This window comes from Cryptomeria japonica, chromosome 10 (assembly GCF_030272615.1).
Source record: "Cryptomeria japonica chromosome 10, Sugi_1.0, whole genome shotgun sequence".
NCBI classification, from domain to species: Eukaryota; Viridiplantae; Streptophyta; class Pinopsida; order Cupressales; family Cupressaceae; genus Cryptomeria; species Cryptomeria japonica.
This window is the reverse complement of record NC_081414.1, coordinates 729,900,604-729,921,811: the sequence shown is the minus strand read 5'-3', so window position 1 is coordinate 729,921,811 and position 21,208 is coordinate 729,900,604. Positions and strand designations below refer to the sequence as shown.

The window sequence follows — 21,208 nt, the reverse complement described above, 5'->3', positions numbered from 1 at the left end:
CGAAGAGGAAGATACCAGAATGTTCCCGTGGAAACTACAGGTACACTATTTGAACAACCAACTTCAATTCTAATTGACACTGGATCATCTGAATGTTTCATCTCACCTGAATTAGTAAGCAAATATACATTAAAAATTAATCAAATGGAGTCATCATGGACGGTTCAATATGGGGATAAGGCAACTAGGGAAGTAACTAAGTGTTTGCCAAGGGCAAGGGTACAATTTCCTGAGTTTGAAACAAGGGTAGATCTCTATGTGGCACCCCTAGGATTATATGATGTAATTATTGGAATGAGTTGGTTAATAGACCATCAAGCTAATGTAGATTGCTATAACAAAGTTGTTGAATGTTTGGATGATGGGGGGAAAAAGGTCAAAATCCAAGGAAAGTTTAAACCCATTAATATAGAAACCATATCAGCCAGGCAATTAAAGAAGGAAAGAAGAAGAGGAGGCCTAATCTATATGGTTGAAATTGATGAAGGAAAAGAGGAAAATACCCCAACCTTTGAAAATACCCCCTTCTTAAAGGAATTCAAGGATGTATTTCCAGAAGAGTTACCCGGCTTACCTCCTAAAAGGAAGTTTGACTTTTCTATCGAAGTACTACCAGGAGCTGAACCAGTATCAAGGGCACCTTACCGAATGAACACAACTGAATTACAAGAACTCAAGATGCAATTAGAGGAACTCTTAGCTAAGGGATTAATAAGGCCAAGTGTATCACCATGGGGAGCGCCAGTCTTATTTGTTAAGAAGAAGGATGGAACCTTAAGACTATGCATCGACTATAGGATGTTGAACAAGGTCACAATAAAGAATAGGTATCCCTTACCTCGCATAGAGGATCTTTTTGACCAAATGAAAGGAGCAGCAATTTTCTCGAAGATAGACCTCTGGTCAGGGTACCATCAACTCAGAATTAAGGAGGAGGACATTCCGAAGATAGCTTTCAGAACTAGATATGGGCATTATGAATTCACAGTAGTTCCTTTTGGTGTAACCAACGCCCCAGTTGCATTTATGAACCTAATGAATAGTGTACTCCATGACTACTTGGATAAATTTGTTTTGGTATTTCTGGATGACATATTGATTTACTCTAGGAATGAGGAGGAACATTTAGTACACCTACAAATTGTTTTGCAAAGGTTGAGAGAACAAAAGTTATATGGGAAATTGTCAAAGTGTGCCTTCTTCGAGGAAAAGATTCACTACCTTGGGCATATAATATCAAAGGAAGGAATAGCAGTTGATCTAGATAAGATAAAGGCAATAGTAGAATGGCTGATCCCTAAAAACGTTTCAGAGGTAAGAAGCTTTATGGGGCTAGCAGGTTACTATAGGAGGTTTGTGGAAGGATTCTCTAAGATAGCAAACCCCATCACCTCATTACAAAGGAAGGGTAAAAGGTTTGTGTGGACAGAACAAAGTGATAAGGCGTTTCAAATCTTGAAGGGAAAACTAACTTCAACACCCATTCTAAAAGTACCAGATCCGAATGGACACTTCACAGTCGTAACTGATGCTTCTATTGAAGGTTTAGGAGGAGTACTTGTCCAAGATGAAGGGGTAGTAGCTTACGAATCCAGAAAGCTAAAGACTCATGAAGTCAATTATGCACCCCACGACTTAGAGTTAGCAGCGATTGTGCATGCCCTATAGAAATGGAGACACTTCTTACTAGGGAAGCTCTTTGAGTTGAAGTCAGATAACCAAGGACTAAAGTACATCTTTACCCAACCCCACTTAAATGCTAGACAAAGAAGGTGGTTAGAGTTTCTAAGTGAATATGATTTTGAAATTGAATATATTAAGGGGAAGGAAAATAGAGTGGCAGATGCCTTAAGTAGGAGGAGACACTTGATGACTATAGCAACATTCAAAACTTCTTTCAAAAGGCAAGTAATGGATGAGCAAGAGCATGACCCATGGTATGAGCAAGTCAAATTGACATTAGAACACGATCCAACCGATCCTAAGATTGAAGGGTATACATTAGACGAAGATGAGTTGCTCAGATACAATAATAGAATCTATATTCCTAATTCAGGAGACTTAAGGGAAGTAGTTTTGTCTAAGGCTCACAATGCCCCTTATTCAGGGCACCCAGGGGTTAACAAACTTTATGCAGATCTAAAGAAGTTATCCTTTTGGCAAGGGATGAAGAAAGACATAGTCAAGTATGTGGCTAAATGTTTGGAGTGTCAAAGAGTAAAGGCAGAACATAGACATCCAGCTGGATTGTTACAATTACATGATGTACCTCAACACAAGTGGCAAGTTATTAGCATGGATTTTGTACAAGGGTTACCCACGTCACCTTCTAGACATGATACAATAATGGTGGTAATTGTCAAACTCACTAAGGTGGCACACTTTATACCAGGGAACCTGACAGATGATGCACCTACGTTGGTTAGGCATTTTGTTAATGAAATATTTAGGTTGCATGGAATACCAGAGAAAATCATATTAGATAGAGATGCTAGATTCACTTCAAGGTTTCGGATGGCAAGGGCAAGAGGAAAGCTCACGTGGTCAAATGGACCTGGTGCCACTTAGACAAAAAGCTTGGTGGGTTGGGCCTTAAGGATCTTAGACTGCAGGGAATAGCCCTTGCGACCAAATGGATATTCCATGCGCTAGAAGGTCAAGAACCTTGGAAGATTGTCATCAGAAACAACATACAAAATGGTGTTCCCAAGACTGCCAAATCCTGGAAAACCCTCCCGCTCAGTGATCTGATTGCAGGCAATTTCTCTGTGTCTGTCCAAGGTACTTGGGTGTTTAAATCCATCTGGAAAGCCTGGGAGCATGTGCGTAGACTTATTGAGAACTCTAGCATTGACTGTGATACTACCCTCCATGGTGAAAGGTCAATATGGTGGAACCTATATCATAACTCTAAACCCCTTGCCTTAACCCAAGGATGCTCTGCTAAGTACTGACACAATAAAGGTATCAAGTATCTTATGGATATACTAGAACATGATAATCTTATTAGCTGGGAGAGTCTTAGCAATAAATATGATCTCCCTACCTCGCACAAGAGGACCTACAACATGATTAAAAATGCATGCACTCCCCTCCATCTTCCTAGAAACACACAAGTAGACGCTCACAGGTACCTTACTTTCCTATGGAAAGATGGCTCCACCCTCCCCAAGATCAAGGCCAAGTCTATTTATAACCTGCTCAACAATGACACCTTGATGATCGATCATATTAATGCTCTGTGGTACGTTGACCATAACCTCCACGCATGGCAGAAAACCTTTGAGAAATTATGGATATCCCCCATCCCCCTAAGATCAAATGTTTTAGGTGGCAACTTATACTGGACAGATTACCTATTAGGAATAAGACTGTTGCATACGACCTATGCTCTGTTTGCAAGAAGCCTGAGACTGCGCACCACATTTTCCTTGACTGCCCTTTTGCTAGAGAAATTTGGTTAATGTTTGGAATCTCTATCACAGAACATGTCTGTACTCTTGATATAATCATTGGTTTTATTCATGGGCTCAAGAAGGATGCTAACCTAGTTTGAAAAATTCTATCTACCTTCATACTTTGGTTTATTTGGAAACTAAGGAATGAGGAGAAGTTTCAAGTTAATGAAAGGGAACTTACTGGTTTTTCTAAAAAACTCACACATTACAAAATTGCTGTGCAGGTTTGCTTTCTGATGAACATTGAGAGGAACAAGCTGCTGCGATTCCTCAAAGACGACAGAGCAACTATGTTTGTTTATGAGATGCAAGATGACCATGAATGGGCCAGACTCACTAAGAACCAAGTCTCCTTTGATAAGGCTGTGAAGAAACTGATTAAGGAGCTACAGGACAATAGGCCTCCACCCTTCAACAAGGTAGAAATGTGTTCCAGATCTTGGAAGGAAAGAAGGTGGTCTGGATGGAAGGAGCACTAGGTTGGACCACTTGGCTAGAGGATCAGGACGAGGTCCTGCAGTAGTGCCCTTTGATAAGATCATAATTATATATACTATATATATGATAACTGTATATGCTGTTTGCTTAGTCTGGTTTCATAGTTTGGTGGCTGAGGCTCTGCCTCCTGCCATCTTTTTTGTATAAACTCTCCGATTATCGGTCTTTCGATTTCTAATACAAAAAAAAAAAAAACTAAACTAAAATTACAAAGAACAATCAATTTTGGTTTGTGCTTTGGGATGAACAATTGAGTGATATTCATAAAATTTTCTTGTGTAAGTCATTTATGTGACCTCTTAATTAGTTTAATTTATCATACCTTTTCAAATACATAAATAATATCAAATCCATTTGTCATCACACATAATACTTGTTATTTATTGATGATAAAAAATAGACCTAGTACAAATAGATGAGATTATTTTTTTTATTTTTGACAACATGAACATAATTAAAGAATTTTGATCATGATGATGTATAACTAGTATTATTTTAGCAATAAAGAAAAACATATATCCTAATGACTTGAAGTTTAGTCAATGGTTTAACAACTTATCTCAACAATTGCACCCAATCCAACAAGCCACCAATTTTAATAATAATTTGTTATGACGATACAATTTTTTTTTCATATTTACTATATAATCATATTTTTTATTTCCATTTTGTTATATTTGTGACAATGTGACACAATGGTTTGCTACTCCACATGTATAGTTAGATTATTACCTATTGATGTTGCGATATGGACACCATTCTCAAACTAAATAAATAGGCAATGAACATGTCATTTCTAATTGCGGGGGTAGGTCAAATTTGACCAACCAATACTATCATAACTTAATTGACGAATATTAAACCATGGCAAGAATACATGTAAGATCATTGAATTAGCTACAATATTCGAAATTACTAACCTATTAGTGCATAAGGAGATTTATATGCATTTCTAACCATTGTTTGTTATTTTGATGCTTGAGTTTGCCAATAACATTATAATAGAGGAGCTAGAAACCGAGCATCATTTCTTTGAGAGATCCATATGGGTTGGAAAGAAGACATACTTATTTGATGGTATTAATTTTGACTATTCCTTTTTGCACAATTACTACCCATCCAACCTTGTTACACATCTCCACTAGTGCACAATTCATTTGAGGAAGATTTTTTTTGTTATTATAAAAGAAGAAAAACAAGGCTATTGACCTTATAGAAAGACAAACCAAATAGGCAACTTACAACTAGTCAAGAACAAAGCTCTAATAGCAAGGGCCAAAATAGACCTCATACATCACACTAGTAGAGTAGTTAGTAAGCCACATCCAGGGTAGGAAGAAATTTCACCTACAACTCAGGGGAGAGTGCAAACCCATAGTAGTAGCATCACCCACCACCAAAACAATAGGAGCCATAGAGGGAGAAAGTAGCCTAGATCTAATAACAACACAAGAAGGTGCAAACCCGCTTCCCCCCATACGAGGTAGATCTCACAGGCATAAGGGGGCAAAGAAACCAAACTAGACGTCACAAGGGCTGAAGCAAAGTCAAGACGAAAAAACATTCTAGGAGTAGGAACCTGAAGCAACAATTATCCATTGTAGTGGGAGCTATGTTCAAAACCAACACATGGGCGAGAGCCAAGTCCAAAACCGACGCATGGGTGAGAGTCATTAGGATTCTCGTATTATAAAGGTAAGTTCAATACCTCATTTGTTAGTTGAAATATATCTCTAGATATTGTATAGGATCACCCTCCTTGGTCTTGCAAGGAAGAAATTTTTTTACCTTATCATAAGATAATTGATATAAACAAATCAAACAAATTTATTTTTTATAAACTAAGAATTCTTAATATGAATATTATGAACTTTTAATATTAAATTAGGTCACATAGAAAATAATGAAATTTAAATCTTAAGATAAGTTAAATAAAAAATCATTCTAAAGTTAAATTTGAAATATGATACCTTTGTCACATAAAACAAAATATTCTTTCAGCTATACGAAATAATATATTCTTAAAAATCAATTATATCAATAAAACACCAAACTAAAAAAAGATTTAAAAAAAAAATTAAAATAACCTTCTATTTCACACATTCCATTGTCCTAAAATCATATTTTCAACATTAATATTTTGCTAATGTCATGTAGTATAAGTATGACCCACAACACTAATCTTTCCCTTAGTCATAGGGAGCTAAATGCATACAAACCTCAAACTATCATTCGCTTTCACGATAATTTTTTTAATCTTCTTTTGATTTTATCTATGTTAGAATTGTTCATCACATAAGAAAATAATTTTTTTATAATAACAATGAGGTGCGTATTGAGGCTAACATCAACCAAAAAATAGAAGGAATCATAACAAAATAAGTGCAACAATCCAAAAATACCACTCTGGAAAACCCATCTCATCATTCACCATCTAAAAATATCCACACAAGAGGGTTCGACTCTCCTAACTAAATTGAACACCGAGTAAAAAGTTGGCCACTGGTTTTCTACTCTCTACCCAATGCAAAAAAAATGGAGCGCCCAACAATGCAACTTTATAAAAAATAATGAATGTATATACAATTCCAATGCACATATTGCGCAAGTTCTTCCCCTCTGAAAGAATAGCTAGCACCATATGAAGCCAGCTTACTTCTCCCCATTCATCATTCTTTCCTCTAAATTATAATTAATCAACTTATCTGATAAAAGATAATAAGAAGCCCCATTACAAAGGCTTGATCTACTCCTGCTTCCACAACCAGATTCAGAATATCATTCCCCAACATTAGATCGGATTTGGCCTCCTTTCGTTTAACCTGCACTTGAATACACTTTCCATGAGTTTCTTAAACTCCAAAGCCATTCTAATAAATTGAAGATAGATTGTGTCCTGAAAATACCTGTGCAATGATCTCTCCTGAAGCACTGAATATTGTGCAGGATGACTTGCACGACCCTTCCATCTGGTAATCGCAAACCTTGGTTTTTCTACTTCCATTTGTAAATACATTGGCAGTAATTTTGTTTGAGAATCCCAGCGACTTTATAAGACTAAATGCGGGCTTCTCAGACTCCATGGGATCTCCTCTGAATGCTTCCCATCTTTTCCCAACACTCCATTTCTGTGAATCAAATCTAGATATCAGAGATTATAGAAGATGAAGCTAATAAAAATTATAATGATAATCATATTGACAGGAAATAAACAATCAAAAGATTGTTTCTGAAATCAATTTTGTATATAAATTAATCTATGTTTGCATTCAGTAATCTATTGTTAGGAAGAGGTTTACTATTTCTGTTCTGATGGTAGATCATTAGTTCAGGATTTGAAACGTCCTTACATCTTCTTTCTAATGATTGATCATCCTGTGAGATAAAAAGTTATTACATCTTCTTTCTATAAAGACTTACTGAACGATTTTGGGTTAAACAACATATTCAAGTTTTGCTGGTTTAGGTGGTTCATTTGAAATCACACTTGCTTCTCTAGTAAGACCCATCTATTATTGTGATTTTAGATGAGCTATCTAAACAAGTTAAAGCTTAGAGTGCATTGTTTAAACCTGACCAGTTAATCAAAAAACACACAATTGATTCCAGAAAAAATCTTTTTAAATATTACATAAACTACACAAAATTAATACCAACAAAAAAAAATTGGTATAGAAGGATACCTTGTGCCTCAATGTTAGAAGAAGCTGGCCTGCATCATCCATGAGAAGTACTTCATTTTTGGCATTGGATGCATAATTATCCACTCTGAAAACCAGATGTCCCAACGAATCAAACACAGTGAATCCTTTGCCATTTAGCAAGAGGGATTTCTTCCAAACCGTGAAGACAGTAGATGAAGTTGAACAAAATTTAAGATCAATACAAACATGTGGAGACAAGGGAGAGTCAGGATGAGCTTGACTCATTTTTTTTATCAAAGCTTTTCCTGTTTACTATCAGACAGTGAGAACTGTAGATTGTTAAAACTAAATCCTACTCCTAACTCTATATATACATGAGACAGCATTTTGGGTTTTTATTTATTTGTTTATTTATTTGGCAGTTTGGCCTTATGTATTATCATTAAAACCATGGGACCTAAGTGAATGTGGATAGATTCAGTGTTGTGGATTAAGCATTGGGAACTGATAACGCAACTGCATCTTGAAGCTCACATATGGCTGTCATGCCTTATTTAAAGTTAGTCAACGTCACAATTAATTTATGTACATAGAATCATACCCATTTATAGGATAAGGGAGTAGTTCCTTACAATTATGTACAGAAAATGATACCCTCATTGGACAAGCGAGTAGTTTTTTCCAATTATACTTTAGATGTGTGCATACGCGTTCAACTGTTCAAGTGAAAACTCAGAAAGTGCAATTTTAATTTTGAATTGGGGACGACGGGGTTGATCGTCCACCTTGGTCCACATTATATAAAGAATGCTGAATTTTTATTTTGAAAGCATATGAGACAGAGGTGATAAATGCACATGAAAAGTGTCCTTTGAATGAAACTTCTATTTTGAATCTCACGCCCTAAACATGAAATCAGTTCACATGAAAATGTCTCCAAAACATAAGTTACTTGTTTAGACATTGTGTAAATGTATGATTAGTAATGTTTAATCAAAATTATATGTCATTCTCAATTAATCTTATTAATCTATAATAGCTAATCACTAGTTTATATCTTTTTGACATTCACTATCCATCATTTATAATATTTTTTCTTTCCAATTATATGATGCATTTTATTCTCCTATTTTTGAAATAAATTTTCATTCTTCAACTTGACATTTTTATCGTCATCTCATTGACTTGTATTTATAGGCATCTGCTGTTACTTAATTAGCAACCATCAAATAGAAAATTGTTCATATTAAATCATTATGTGTATGTGTGTATTCCTTAAAGCAATAACTGCTTAAGCTCTATAGGTATTGAGGGATATACAATAATGGTCACCATATGATTACGTGAACAAAGAAAGTTTCTTATACCACTCTAACCATTTGGTTAGCAATATGAGTTTGTGAGGGTTCCAACAAGTTATTAAGGAGTTATGAATCATGATGTTAGGGAGGTCTAAATAGAGATCTTTGTGTCCTTTCAAGTTCCTTAGTATAAGTTTTCTAAAGGGTGAACTTTATTAGCTTTCTCCACCTATTGTTAAAAACATTATTAAATAATGGGAATCATTAAAAGGGTATTTAGTAGTAATCCGAGAATTTGGATTTTATGATTAGTCAATAAACTTAGTGAGTTGTGGTTTGATTTGGACTAGATATTGGTAAATAGTGAATTGTTACATTGTTTCATATTCAAACCTTGTATGATTTTATTTCTATCATATTCTTTCCACTTTGCTTCCCTGAGGAAAGTTATATAGGAGCTAATGGTGACTCCTCAAAATCTCCTAGATCAAGTGCTAGAGAAAAATAACCTTCCATAAGAGAATATACCAAGAATAGCTTACATAATAAAGATACATGAAATGATTGATTGAATATGAAATACTACAATGAGACACCTTGCTTTAAGCAAGGTGTGACGTATTATGATTTACTAACATGACACGAACATTAAATGATCTAGGACAAGAAGTAAATAAAATTTAAAAAAGATAAGGTATGGATAAGATCTTATCAAGACAACCAAGTATTTTAGAAATAACACCTAGGACCTAACTTAACATGTGAATAAGTTGCCACTAGGAATTTACTAGGTACAATATCTTATTCACACTAATGCCCCCCTTTAAGTGCAACTTAGGAAGAAGGAATTATTATGCAAATGATACAAGATGCAAGGATATGTCCCAATTATGAGGCTATTTTGGGTACCCATGTACAAAAGATCTCTCATAAGCAAGAGAAAAGGAGAAAATCTAGTGAGACAAAACTCCTCTTCAAAAGAGAGAAAATATATAATCAAATGATGATGCGTGGATCTATAATAAATCCAATAAATCCCCCCTTCATACAAAGGATACAAGAGAGACCATAAAATCCCCCCATAATGAGATAACTTGTTGCAAATAAGCATTAGAAATACACTATGGAGTCAACACTAGAACCCTCAATCTAAGCAACAAAGGACACAATACATTTGATGTGAGAAATGCTAGAACTATCAATTATGGAGTATTTATGGAATCATATAAGCAAACAAAAAAGTCTCGCTACAAAGAAACACTTAGAAAAATCTTGATTGACATAATCTACAATCTAAGAAAAATCTTGATTGACATGAACATGAATCTACAATCTACAAATTTTTTTGATTGACATGAATCTACAATCTAATGAAGTAACAATTAATTGACAGACGATCTGGTATTGAAATGAAGATCATAGATCAAAACATCACCTTCCCAAGTGACAATAGGTCCAAGTAACCCTCTATGATACCCATCAAGGAAAAATTGAAATAAAGTGTACCTAGGTTGAAACTAGAAAAAATGTATGGTAGCTAGATGGAGCTCCTCAATACCTTTTCAATGTCACAAGAATCACCAAAAAAGAAGATTGTGACAAAAAGTTATGAGCTTGAGAGCCAAAAATGAAGATTTGACATACATAGTAATAAATGGTTGTTGGTATAATTACATGTGTTGTATTGTATCCTAGGTCTTAATTACACATCACTTAAGGGTACTTAGGGACTAGATAGGAGATTGTAGGAGCATCTCCTCTTTAGGTGGTGTTATCATGTTATCATTTCAACTTTATGTAGTGTGTCCACCTTTAGTTCCTTTATCACATTATCATATCCACCTTTCATGGTTGCACTTTTCCACCTTTGGTGGGTGATCCACCTTTAGTGGTGTTATCACACCATCACTTTTCCACTTTAGGAGAGATGATAGCTTTTCAATTTGGTTATCATGTCATGAGATTACAACACTTGTCATTATCTCATTCACTCCTATGTTCTCACGTTGCCTAATAACCAAGGGGTCTCCTATGTACACTAAACGAGTTCTATTGCATCATTAATTAGAATACGATTTTTTCTTGTCGCATTTGTCCTCTCTTGTTGTTGTGCTATTAATTAGACATCTAGATCTTGGGTGGCTATATTCTAGCCAATTATTTGTGTCTTCCTCTCTCTCTCTCTCTCTCTCATGGTCTTTGTTTTTCAGTTATGGGTTCTCTAGGTAAATTTCCACTTCTAACTCCACATAATCATGCAACATGGAAAGTACATGCATGGAGTAAATTAATGGAAAAAGGTTTAAATCATTACATTGGTGCAACTATTCAAGAACCATAAGATCCTAAAGCTAATCCTAATGTGGAAATATAATGGCTCACTAAAACTACTATAGCTCTTGGAAAGAAGGAAATATGTATCATTTGATCTTGTCTTTCACAATGACAAGTGTAAGATAGTTAAAGATGATTGAGAAATTTTTTCTCAATTGTATGGAAAAGTTGATGAGTTTAGGGGTTACAAGCTTGATAATGATCTCACAAATTTAGATCTGAAGATTTTTGATACAATCCAACACTATGTAACTAAGGCAAATGAGCAAAGAGCACAACTTAAGGATTGTGACATTGATAAGAAGGATGCACAATTGGTCTTCAATTTGTTGGACAAACTTCCTTCCAAGTATGCAAAATTTGTTCTAGCTTCCAAACCCATAAATTGACTATGGGTAGTGCCTACACTACACCTTCATTTGATTGATTCACATAAGTGTTGATGGTTGAGAAATCAAAGTTGTTCACCATAGGGATTCTCAAGTCTTCCAAGTCCAAAGCTTTGGTGGCTAATCAAGGGAATTATGGAAATCAAGGAAAGGGTTCCAATAAGAAGTATACGCAATCAAAGCCAAAGCCTCAAAGGGTTTCAATACGAAGCATACACAATCAAAGTCGAAGCCACAAAAGGATAGAGCACAATGGTCCTTTCTTCAACATTCTTCATCTTTTTTAAAGAAGGAAAATTTACATAAAAAGAAGAAACAAACTTGTTCATGTTGCAAGAAAGTTGGTCATGATAAGCACCATTGCCATGCTAAGAAAATTAATGAGTTGACAAACACCATCTATTTTCCATCCTTCTAGAAGAAGAAGGATTCATCACTTTCCACTTCCTCAAATTCAAAAGGAAAAGGACAAGAACTTATGGTAACTACAAGTTATTCACGAAAATCTGTACTTGACTCGGGTGCCTCTCATCACATGAGTTCTACAAGAGAACAATTTTCTTAATTTCAACCTTCTATGGTACCTCATATTTTTATGGGTGATGATACACAAGTGGAGGTTGAAGGCAAGGTTTGGTCGATATGGATGATAGAACATTTGAGAATTTTCTTTATGTTTTGGACTTGAGTGCCAACCTTCTTTTAGTCTTTGAAATCGCTCATCTTGGACAAAGAAAGAAAGTTGATTTTCTACAGGTGATATAGTTGTGATCAAAGAACTTAAGGATGATACCTTTGTTGTAGTGGGAGAAGTCAATCAAAACACTTGGTTTGATTCATTCTCCCACTTTGTGCTTCAATCTCCTTCTATAGAATTTCTCACTCATTCAATTTAAGAAAGAAAGAGCTATGTCATGAGGAGTTTGGACATCTCAATTATCGCTACCTTCAACAACTTAGCTCAAAGGATATGGTAATAGGTCTCCCTCAAATCAACTTTTTTAGATAGTGTATGTCTTGGTTATTCTATGGGTGAGAATCTAGAAGAGAAGTTTGACAAAGGGAAGTCTTGGAGAGATTTGGAAGTTCTTCAATTGGTTCACAGTGATGTAGTAGGCTAATTTCCAGTGTTGTCTTTTAGCAAAGAACGCTATGTCCTCACCTTCATTGATGACTACTAGATTTCTTTACTTGGGTCTACTTTCTTAATCATAAGAATGAAGTATTTGACAAGTTTCAAGTCTTCAAGGCTCATGTTGAGAAGCAATTAGGGGAGGAAGTCAAGATTCTTCACATAGACAAAGGAAGGGAATATGTGAACAATCAACTTACAGTGAATTTTTTTACAAAATGGTGTTGTAGAAAGGAAGAATACAACCTTAAGGAGATGGCTAGCTACATGATTCATGCTTGTTCTCTTGATCTTTTATTTTGGGCAGAAGCCATCGATTGTGCCACACATCCAAAAATGGGTTCCCCACAAGACATTAAAAGGTACGACTCCTTTTGAGGCCCTTGGTGTGGTACAAAATTGATTGTTCGAGGCACTTTAGAGTTTTTGGCTCTTTAGCTTGGGAATGTATTCCTCCAGAGAAGTGCAAGGCTTTGGAACCTCAAAGTAGGTCATCCATATTTGTTGGATATCCTAATTGTGTCAAGACATATAGAATCTTGCATCCAGAGGCATGTGAGCTATTCATTGCGAGGAACTCACTTTGAGGAAAGCTCTCCTAGCTTGGCCTCTAATCCTCCTAATCCTTCCTCCATAGTGAAAAGTGATGATAGCGACTCAGATGATTCTACCTCAACTCCAACTCACAAGTTCACACCTCCATAGGGTTCACTTGAAGTTGAGGACACTCGCCCTTCATATGGTTTCATTTTCAATGTTGATAGATTAATTTTTATATGACTTCATTTTTAACGTTGATAGATTGATTTCAATCTAGAATTAATAAAATGAAAAAGGGTATTTGTAATAAACTCTCAAAGATTAAATATATATTTATCCTTTTTGTATTAAAAAAGATTCATAACATTATTGGCTATAGGTATTTTTTTTGTTTTATAATTTTAATAGAATATATTTTTTTAATATATTTAAGTAGTAAAAAAATTGTAACTAATTATTCGCTTATAAAAAAAAAAAAATATGTGCCACCTGTGCTCATTTGACCTTCACTTATAGCTAAAGTTTGGAAAGCCAATTTTTTTATTATACATAGATTGAGTAGAGTGACGTCTACTTTTATTCTAAGTTTTTAGTAGTTCCTCATTGAAGTATATATTTTTTTTACCAAATCAATTTTTAAAAAAAAATAAATAATAACCCAAAAACTACTTTCAATTTTCTACAATGTTATTATATATACATATATATTTTTAGATTGTGTACATAATCCATTTAATTTTTCATATGAAATTCCTTCAATATATTTTTAAAATTTTTCATTGCCACTTAAAAGTATTGTTGGTCCATCATAATCTTACACTCACCCTACTCATTTGTATCAGAGTATGGATTTAGAGATTGTGCATATATATCAAGTTGAGGTGGGATACAAATACAATCTAGTGACAATTAGAGTCTTATCAATTTTGTAAATTAATCTACTTTTCACGATGTAGATAAATCACATTGATGTGTAATATTAATATGTTCATAAAATGATAAATAGTATAAGTTGTTTATGATCAAGAAGGTGGATAGCTTGTGAATATTATAGATACTTTAATGAACCTCTTTAGCCTAGAGATTTTCATATGGCATAGGATGGCTATGCGAATTCACCCCTAGTAGTTTACTTCACTTTATTGGAGTCCCTTATGATTTTTGTAATGCATACAAGTGGGAGATTGTTTGAAATTGGGAACTAAGTGTGTTGTATACCTTACAAGTGCTAGTTCTAGTCTAAATATTAAATATTTTAACACTGAATAATTTGTATCCACAAGAAAAAGGGTGTCTCATGGGGTGGAATAATGAGATTCTATAGTTGACGTTGTTTACCACATGGCATTGGTCTTATGGAGTTCATAAGAGTCATTGATCTGGGGATTATTTATTCACCTTCTATTAGCATATTTAACTAGCGAATATTGTAAAGAGTAGTTGGTGCCTAATGGGTGATCGCTTAATGGTTTCTTATGAAACCTTTTGTCATAGTGGTCAAAAACTGTTTATAAAAGGAGTTGAATTCTCTTGTAGAAGCCTCACACATGTGGAGATGTTGGATTAAATGACAGTGAGAACTTGAGTGTCCATGCTTTTTGTTGATGGTTTATGAGAAACCATTGGTGATTTCCTAAGTCTTCTTGCCCTATCTATTAAGGGCATGGGATGTAGATCATATATGTCATATTTTTTGTGTTGTTATATTACTGTAGTCCTTCTAGTATTTAGAGTGTTGATCTTAAGTAAAGTTTTAAGCTTGAGAATGTATTATAACTATTGTTATTATTGACACTATATTGATTTAATTCTTTTGAAAAAAGAATTTAGTAATTCATATTAACCTTATTTATCTTTCGTAGATATTTTATTCCTCTTTTATTTCTATTCTTTATTTTTTATTCTTTTCAAAATATTGTATTTTAATTTTATAAACCAATAATTATTTTAATAAAAAGTGAATCCACATAGAGTTCAACCTTCCTAACTAAAGTGAAGACTGAGTAAAACGTTTGGCCACTTGTTGCTACTCTCCACCCAATGCACAAAATGGAGCGCCCAACTAGGGCTTTGATAAATTAATTATGACTTACAAAAAATAATGAATATATATACAATTACAATGCACATATTGCGCAAGTTCTTCCCCTCTGACAGAACAGCTAGCATCATAAGAAGCCAGCTTGCTTCTCCCATTCATCATTCTCTCCTCAAAATTCTAATCAGTCAACTAATCTGATTAAAGATAATAAGAAGCCCCATTACAAAGGCTTGATCTACTCCCGCTTCCACAACCAGATTCAGAATATCATTCCCAAGCATTACATCTGATTTAGCTTCCTTTCGTTTAACCTGCACTTTGCAAACACTTTCTATCACTTTCTCAAACTCCAAAGCCATTCTAATAAAATTGAAGAAAGATTGTGTTGTGAAAATACCTGTGCAATTATCTCTCCTGAAGCACTGAATATTGTGCAGGATGACTTGCACGACCCTTCGATCTGGTAATCGCAAACCTTGGTTTTTCTACTTCCATTGGCAAATACATTGGCAGAAATTTTGTTTGAGAATCCCAGCGACTTTATAATGCTAAATGCGGGCTTTTCAGACTCCATGGGGTCTCCTCTGAAACCTTCCCATCTTTTCCCAACACTCCATTTCTGTGAATCAGATACAGATATCAGAGATTATAGATATTATTTTAATCATATTAATAGGAAACAAATTATCAAAAGATTCTTTGTGGAATCAATTTTAAATTTTTAATGACGTTTTTTTATCACTCAGTGATCCTATCATAAGGTTGAGATTTACTATTGAATTTTTGATAATGAATCAATGAGTGAGATCAGAAATGTAAGTTTACTATTTTCTTTCTGATGATAAATCCGTGAGTGTGATTCAAAATCTCTTTACATTCACTTCCTAATAATAGACCACTGAATGTTTTCTGAAATGTAAGTTCATTATCCTTTTTCTAATAATGGATCATTGAATGTGGTCCAAAACGTTTTTACATCCTCTTCCTAAAGATGAATCACTGAGTGATTTTGGCTAAAACAACACACTCTAAGCTCTGACTTGTTTAGATGACACATCTAAAATCATACTTGCTTCTCTACTAGAGCCTACCTATTAGTCTGATTTTAGATGAATTACCTGAACAAATCAAAGCTTAAAGTGTATTGTTTAAACACAACTCAGTGAGTGTAACATGAATTGATAACATCCTGTACAAAAGTGATGCCGGAAAATATATAATTTAAAGTAGAAGGATACCTTGCGCCTCAATGTGAAAAGAAGCTGCCCTGCATCATCCATGAGAAGTACTTCATTTTTAGCATTGGATGCGTAATTATCCACTCTGAAAACCAGATGCCCCAACGAATCAAACACAGTGAATCCTTTGCCATTCAGTAAGAGAGATTTCTTCCAAACTGTGAAGACAGTAGATGAGGTTGAACAAAATTTATGATCAATACAAACATTGGGAGACAAGGGAGAGTCAGGATGAACTTGACTCATTTTTTGGGATCACAGCTTTTCCTGCTTAACTATCAGAAAGTTTAAAAAAGAAAAGCTATAAACAGTGAGAACTGTCTGCACTATAGATTTGTTAAAGCTTAATCCTACTCCTCCCTCTATAAATACCTCTGAGACAGCATTTTGGGTCTTTCTGTTTTCGGCAATTTGGGCTTATTGACCATCATTAAATCATGGAACCTACATGGATATGGATAGATTCATTGTTGTGGATTAAGCATTGGGAACTGAAAACGCCACTGCATCTTGAAGCTTTCATATGGCTGTCATACCTTATCTAAAGTGGGTCAACGTCAAAACCTACTACTGGCACAATTAATTTGTGTACATAGAATCATACCCATTAAGAGGATAAGGGAGTACTACATACCCATATAGGATAAGAGAGTAATTCTTTATGCTTATACCCATAGAGGGAGGATAAGAAAGTAGTTCTGTAAATTATACTTGTGTTGTGACGTACAACGTACTTGGCCATGCGCTGAAGATACATCTGTAAAATAAATGTGTAAATATGCGTTGAACTGTTCCAACTCACAAAGTGCAAGTTTTATTTTGAAGATTGATAGACGGCGGGGTTGATCGTCTACTGCGGTGATGAATGCACATGAAAAGTATCCTTTGAATGGAACTTCTATTTTGAAACCTCAAAAGTATCGGTACAGGTTAATCTGCACATAAAACGGCATTCTGAAAAAAAAATTAGATTTACAAAATATAGTATTTTTTTTTGTCTATTTTTTTGGTTTAACAAATATGGGGATACAGAACATGAAGATTTAATTTCTGAAAATTTCGTAAAATTCTATCGTGTTTTACGATTTTCGTACATGCCATTTAGCTCCAAAAACTAACTTACTTATTTAGACATTGTGTAGACTAAATAAAATTTATTTGATATTCTTATTAATCTTTCTTAATCATCATTTCACATTTTTTTTTTTTTTTTTGATATTAAAAATTTTCATTTTTCAATTTGACATTTCTAAAATATGATCATTATTACTTTGACATGCACACCAATCAAATACTTTGAGTTGAGTGACCAAAGACCTACATTTATAAGCATCTCTTAGGTCATTTTTAGATTGAGGGAATCCAACATCATTGAGAGAAATCAAGGTTCACACATGGAAAACACATTGTACTATTTAATTAGCAAGCATCAAATATAAAATTATGACATATTGTAGTTTATTATATTTGAAATTTGAAACTTCCATTCTCAAGTTTGGCATTTCCAAAAAATATAATCATTCTCTCTTTGACATGTGCATACTAAATATTTTGAGTTGAGTGACTAAGGACTTGCATTTGTAGAAATCTCTTAGGTCATAGTTAGATTGAAGTATCAATTATCATTGGGAGAAATCAAGGTTCACACATGGAAATCACACTATATTATTTAATTAGCAAGCATCAAATTGAAAACTATGCATATTGAATCATTATGTGTATGTGTGTATTCAAAGTCATTAAACTTTTGCCTATGAGGAATCCCTAAACATTATTTTTAGCACAACAAAGTTTTCATACACAAATATATGCACTTAAGTGAGCATATCCCACATATTAGTAGAAGCAATAGATAATACCACATGTGAAGTTCATGTTTGTATGAGTAGGACTAGATATCTACCTAGATTAGATATTTGGGACCAAGATTGAAAACTTAGTCCTAAGAAGAATGAATCGTGACCAAATATCTAGTTCTATACACAAGATATGTGTTGGTTATTTTTTTGTACTAAATTTATCTAGTAGGGATTAGATACGTAGTCCGTTGCAACCAAATACCTAGCCACTTAAGGGCTTCGGCCCTAGCTCACCCGGTCGTGGATCGCAACTTAAGGCGTGGGTATGCTCCCCATGGTCTTGAGTTCGAGTCCCCGGCTGTGTTAACTCTGTGTGTGTTGCTACCTTGTGAGTGGGTTGTACACACTGGGGGATTAGTCTTGCTTCGGCAAGGACACCTCCAGATTCCACGATAGTGAATATAAAAAAAATACCTAGCCACTCAATTATATAGAAAGGAACACATATTTGGTAAGTCTTAGACATAAGAAGTTGGCCATATATTTGGTTTTTCTTCTTACTTCCACATATTTGGTCCTCAACTTCATTCAAGAATCCACATTCTCATGTTTTAAGATATACAATACATTTCTTTACATTTCGGTGAACCCATATAATATTCTCCAAATTGTCAACCTTTTAAAGAATCACTTTCTTATCATCCATTATGATAAAAATAAAATAATAGTGTACAACAATGTGCCTTTTTTAAGCATGAAAAGTTAGGTTCTTTGCAAAGTTTATGGAATTTTGACTATCACATCCAACTTAAACTAGTCCAATATACTCAACCTACAATTGAACATAATATTTGAATTTAAATGGTCTCCTTACAAGATTATTAGTTGTCATATATTCTACCTTTATGGTAGACAAAACAACCACAAGGTATCACTTCCTCATCTAATTGATCACACCACTAAACATGTTAAAGACATAACTGATGGGCCTCGCAATCGTCCCCATTTATTAATCCAATTTTCTATTTCAAAGATATTTATATCCTATACTTAATAGTCATGTTAATACTTGAGTAAAAGAACTATATTTAAAGATGCATAATGTTTCAATGAATGTATATGTGTTAAGACAATTTTATTTTCAAGATATTATAACACATTATTTTTTATAATGATCTTAGAGTAAAACTGTTTTGGAAGCTAACTTCTACATTCAACAAGTAAGAAAGACAACATGTAGCCAAGATTGTAGCATGCCGATAGCTAAAGGTGTAATTTCTTATAACCAAAGCCACGAGTAATGGTAGATCAACAATAATCTCTTCTTCTACGCGTGTTGAGGAAACCTAGAGAAGTAGATGAGAGTGTCTAATTGGTGGAAGATATTATTGCAATTATTTAACAATAATCAAGCGAGAATTAAATGGGCTACATCACTCATCTTTGTTCTTCAAATAAACTCATTTCTCCCATGCAATAGTTGTAATGTTGTATTAGGGTTTTTATTTCTCAAGATTAATTACACTTAGTCTTGTAGTTGCATATTTATTTCTAAAACAATATAGTCCTCCTATATCAAAAGTAGTGAGTACACAAGTGTAGCACATTAATGAAGAGTCCACTAAGTTTTTAGAAGAAAGAGTTAGTATATATCCTAAAGATTCAACATATCTAGAGAGACATATTTTAACTACAAGTCTATATTAGTTTTTTTAGCATCTAAATTAAAAATAACTAAATCAATATTAGTTAATCTTGTGTGATGAGTTATAAGAGAATTTGATTTAGTTAGTTGGCCCAATCAAGGGCCCACATAAGGTGAACTGTAGCTACACTTTAAATTTTTTAATTTAAAGATTTAACCAATATTAGCTAGATTTACTTTTCGTAGTTAGTTTACTATTAACCTATAGCAACAACATTAGAACTATACCAATTATTGTATAATTCTTATTTGATTTAAATTCATAGAATATATTTCCTTAAATATTTATGAAATTTATTTTCTTTGTATACATAACTATCCAAGTTAAGCCCCAAAATCCTCTAGTTGTACATGCAATACTCTCACCATTCAAGAAGATTACAACTTTAGGTTTGACATGATACATGTAGCATATCATAATCAACCTTGGACAACTAACATGAGACAATGATATTTGTTGAGTCAAGTGCATACTCTTGCTCCATTAGATTTATTGACTATTGATAGTGCTCAACAATAGCCATTGGTCGATATCCTTATATCAACATTTATTATAGAATTTGAGTCTAAAAATCCTTAGATATCCACTACCAAATTGTGGAGTCCCTCTGCTATTCAAGATGCTTGCTAGTGAATTCCATCATTATCAACTGATGAAGTTTAGAATAGTGGTTACTAAAGTGATGGTGTTGATAAATTATATGCTACTAAAGATGGGGCTAATGAAGATTCCAAATAGTAATTTATCAAAAAATTTGGGTCCATTTTTTTTCAAAATTTAGTAAAATGTTTGTCTTAAGAAATCTTTATAAAAATTGATGCTATTGTATATGGTGAAAATGGATAACAACAATAATGATATTGAAAGGCTAAATAGATTCAACCACAAAACCCTAGCCTAACAACAACAAAGATCCACCATAACATATGAAGATTACCTAAGACAATGCAAATCAAATGAAATCACAAAGATTATACCATCACATGTCCAATAGGGTTTGGATCTCCATTGATCTTGCTTGATATATTTGCTCTCAGATTTTATGTGCACAAGAGCTCAACAAAGAACGGAATGTGGTTGCTAGTAGGATCGTAGTGTAGTCAAGTGCATAAAAGATGATTAGAATGC

General features: G+C 34.0%; 2 protein-coding genes across 2 annotated transcripts; both read right to left on the bottom strand.

The window, feature by feature from the left end:
- Window positions 1–6,652: 6,652 nt before the first annotated feature.
- LOC131045535 (protein LURP-one-related 5-like) lies at window positions 6,653–7,885 on the bottom strand. Its single transcript, XM_057979129.2, has 3 exons — window positions 7,640–7,885; window positions 6,863–7,084; window positions 6,653–6,778 (listed from the first exon to the last, which is right to left on the bottom strand). Exons 1-3 carry the CDS (start codon window positions 7,883–7,885, stop codon window positions 6,653–6,655), a joined length of 594 nt encoding a protein of 197 aa, XP_057835112.2.
- Window positions 7,886–15,293: 7,408 nt separating this feature from the next.
- LOC131045565 (protein LURP-one-related 11) lies at window positions 15,294–17,103 on the bottom strand. Its single transcript, XM_057979163.2, has 3 exons — window positions 16,576–17,103; window positions 15,735–15,956; window positions 15,294–15,648 (listed from the first exon to the last, which is right to left on the bottom strand). Exons 1-3 carry the CDS (start codon window positions 16,819–16,821, stop codon window positions 15,523–15,525), a joined length of 594 nt encoding a protein of 197 aa, XP_057835146.1. The 5' UTR covers window positions 16,822–17,103; the 3' UTR covers window positions 15,294–15,522.
- Window positions 17,104–21,208: the final 4,105 nt, after the last annotated feature.

Coding starts and splice junctions, on each gene's coding strand:
- LOC131045535 (XM_057979129.2), bottom strand. CDS start 7,885: ATGAGTCAAGCTCATCCTGACTCTCCCTTGTCTCCACATGTTTGTATT. Junction 7,085..7,639: donor TTCTAACATTGAGGCACAAG/GTATCCTTCTAT, acceptor TTTGATTCACAG/AAATGGAGTGTTGGGAAAAG. Junction 6,779..6,862: donor CAGGAGAGATCATTGCACAG/GTATTTTCAGGA, acceptor ATTCAAGTGCAG/GTTAAACGAAAGGAGGCCAA.
- LOC131045565 (XM_057979163.2), bottom strand. CDS start 16,821: ATGAGTCAAGTTCATCCTGACTCTCCCTTGTCTCCCAATGTTTGTATT. Junction 15,957..16,575: donor TTTTCACATTGAGGCGCAAG/GTATCCTTCTAC, acceptor TCTGATTCACAG/AAATGGAGTGTTGGGAAAAG. Junction 15,649..15,734: donor CAGGAGAGATAATTGCACAG/GTATTTTCACAA, acceptor TGCAAAGTGCAG/GTTAAACGAAAGGAAGCTAA.